A 3,465-nucleotide genomic window follows, 5' to 3' on the forward strand; every position below is an offset into this window, starting at 1 on the left:
AGGAGCTTCTCCAGGTTTCTGAAGATACCAGTCAATGTCATCACTAATGAGTTTGCTGGATTTACATCTGATGGAGACAGTCCTGGACGGCCACTGATCAACACTGAGCTTTAACTGCTGGAAGCAGAGAGGCAGCACACATATGCAAACACACTGAATCAGTCAGAAGCTGCAGTTCTCCACATGTCATGAGGATTCCTGCACACTCACATTATTCTACACACACAAACACACAAACGTTTGATTTTTATTTATGTATCTTAAAGGAATCTGTACAACAAGTAAGATAAATTAAGTGCATTTAAATTTTCCAGAATGCAGCATGCAACTTGGAGTGAAAAAATAATCCAAACAAAATAACTAATCACTCCATTTATCAAAATGTGGAAAAAAACATGACAATTTGCAGAGAACAGCAAGAAAGTGAAACTCCCCCAAAAAACAAATAATTGAAAGAAAATATGATATAATTATAATAAAAATAAAATAAATGCTAGAAAGCAGAATAACTCTAAAGTTGTTTTCTGTTAATCAGAGTATTTTATTTATTTAATCCTGGATTCTTTCATACTTTTACTAGTTTTGTAACATAGTTAATCATGAAATTTTGAGCAATTAAAAAAAATGAAATATTTTTTGTAGATTTGTTTGAGTTTGTTTGTTTGAGGCAGCTTCCAATCTTTCAATCAAATTTTCTGATTATGCTTTAATGCAATAATATTTACAACGTTGTGTTTAATTACAATAGTTAAAAAAATTATGCACAATTTTCTTACAACTCAACAACGGAATACAATTTAGATTGTAACAATAAAATGTATTATTTTTAGAAATTCTGTCATGATTTCAGTTGAGTTTGTTTGTTTCAGAGTCAGAGAGCGTGTCTCTGTACAGTCTGAGGTTTTTGTACGACGCTTCAATCAGTTTGTATCACTGTGGTACACGTTTGGTGGAGGAACCAGACTGGTGGTTGACTGTAAGTACTTTTGATTCATTATAAACACTTCAACTTTTGGTCTGATTAACATTAAAACATTTTTTATAATATTCTCAACTTAATGTATTTCTTTAAGGTAAGATAAATTGTTTTAATAGTTAATTTAGTTCTAAAAAAGGACATCTTTCAAAAATGTATCCGTAAATGCTTTTAAAATGTTATTATATACGTGTTACTTTTACTTTAAGTCTCTGCTGTTATCAAACATTAAACTGTGATTCAGTCATGACATCTGTAAATTATGAATTTATTTGTATAAAAATGTCAAAGAAACAGCAGGAATGTTTTCATAGTTTCAAACATCTATAACTTCCTCATCTTTTTTAATATTTCTCAGAGAAAAAAATTCTGTTCTAAGATGTGAATCAGAAGAACGTTTTGTGTTTCTGTTCAATAATTGCAAGACAACGCTGAGCCTTGTTGTCAGTTTCTGTCAGAATCTTCTAATGAGCTTTTAGTGACAATGATTGAAAATGAACAAAGCTGCACTTTGATGAATGATAGAGATCAGTTTGAACAGATTATAGTTACATTTAATGTTTATTTGATGATAATTTATTGTGACTATCAGAACATGAATTAACATTATAAACTAAGGCTTAAAAACACAGAAGATGTATTTTTGATTGAAAAATGTTAGCAGCTGTAAATCCTGAAACATGAATGAGTCTCTTGAATGAACTGGAAAAACACAAAAGCTTAAAAATGTTACTGTAAGAAATGTTTAACCATAAGAAGTGTTAGAAATGGAAAATGTTCTTTTTTTTTAAATCATGTTTTTCTTTAGTTGAGAAACTTCTGTTTCTGTGGTTCATCAGTGATGCCTGTCTGTTACCATGGTTACTGAGCTTAGAGAGGGAAGTGAAACACTCAGCAGTTTCATCTCAGCTCTAAAATGTTTTCTCTGTTTCTCTGCAGTGGGTCATGTGCCGCCCTTGCTGACAGTGCTGTCCCCCTCCACGAAGGAGCTGCAGCAGGGGAAGGCCACACTCATGTGTGTGGCCAACAAGGGCTTCCCCTCAGACTGGACTCTGTCCTGGGAGGTGGTCGGCAGCAGCAGCTGGGAGGAGAGCAGGAGCCCCGGGGTGCTGCAGAAGGACGGCCTCTACAGCTGGAGCAGCACCCTGAGGCTCTCTGCAGACCAGTGGGAGAAGGTGACCTGTCAGGCCAAGAGAGGATCCCACCCTCCAGAATCCAAGACTTTCAGGAGAGACCAGTGCTCCCAGTCCTGAACTGGAACATTCTGACTATAAATCTGTTTTCTATGCAGTTCTTCTTTTGCATTCTTTTTCTTAAACTCTTTTTTTAATTTGTTACAGTTTATCAAGTAAAAATTATCTGCAAATAAAAAGACCTTTTGCTGACTGATTTATTTTCATGACTCTTATTTATGTCAGAAGCAAAGTCGTATTTTTATTGTGATAAAATATGTTGAGGAATAAAATAAACAAGAAAACAAACAAGAAAAACCCCAACCCCTTCACACTTGACGTCTTTCCTATTATATGAAAAGTATTCATTTGTTTGTTTTTTTGCCTTTTATGGTGATGCTAAATTCGGTCTTGTCCTTAATTTCATGGCATGTTGCAAATTAGCGACATACAGCCTGACGATGTTAAAGAGTTTGTTATAAGGAACTAAATGTTTAAAACTGCAGCGAAGGACGAGGTTTATTAAACTCAGGAGGATTTCAGAATTTTTATTTTGAACTGAAACAATAAATACAGTAGCAGTCAAAAGCTTGGAGAAATATAAACTGAAAACAAAATACCCCACACATTTTTACAAAAAAGACCTATCTAGCAGTTTGTTGTTTGATTTTCAAATCTTCCAAAAAACAAAAATCTAATGCATCTTTTTTTTGCTGCAAATTGAATGAAATGACACTATTTTTGTTTTTACAATATATGAAAACATATTTATTTGATTAGTAAATTAATGACAAAAGTTTACAATATCTGGCTTAAACTGGTTCCTCAAGACACTTGAAGAAAATTAGGAACAAATCTGGTAACATTAGTTGTCTCAATGAAGCCCATTCAGACGACTGTTGTTGTGAATTTGGGGTATATAAATACAATTAAATTGACTTGAATGGAATCTATTGTGTTTGTGTGTTTGTTAGAATGGATGTTCAGTGAACTGTTTCAGTGTCTGCAGCATCTTCCAGCTGCAGCAGTCAGTTCAGTTTCTGTTCAGCCTGAATGAGGGAGGTTTTTGTACGACTGTTTTTCACTGTGTGAACAACCACTGACTGTTGATGTAGTGAGCACTCTGACAGTAATAAACTGCAGCATCTTCAGCCTGAATTCCACTGATGGTCAGAGTGAAATCAGAGTTTGATCCACCATCTGTAAAACGAGCTGGAGTCCCTGATACTCTGCTGCCGACATAATAAAACAGTAGTTTAGGAGTTTCTCCATCTTTCTGTTGGTACCAAGCTAAATAGTTGTTGTTATAAACATCCT

At 34.4% G+C, this 3,465-nt stretch overlaps 1 gene segment (V, D, J or C); it reads left to right on the forward strand.

Moving 5' to 3' along the window:
• The first annotated feature begins 825 nt into the window (after window positions 1–825).
• LOC101172947 (Ig kappa-b4 chain C region-like) lies at window positions 826–2,365 on the forward strand. The segment is given in 2 exon segments: window positions 826–976; window positions 1,916–2,365. Coding segments are annotated over 2 exon segments (450 nt in total).
• Window positions 2,366–3,465: the final 1,100 nt, after the last annotated feature.

Source organism: Oryzias latipes, chromosome 11 (genome assembly GCF_053564925.1).
Source record: "Oryzias latipes strain Hd-rR chromosome 11, Olatipes_Hd-rR_3.1".
Classification (NCBI taxonomy): domain Eukaryota; kingdom Metazoa; phylum Chordata; class Actinopteri; order Beloniformes; family Adrianichthyidae; genus Oryzias; species Oryzias latipes.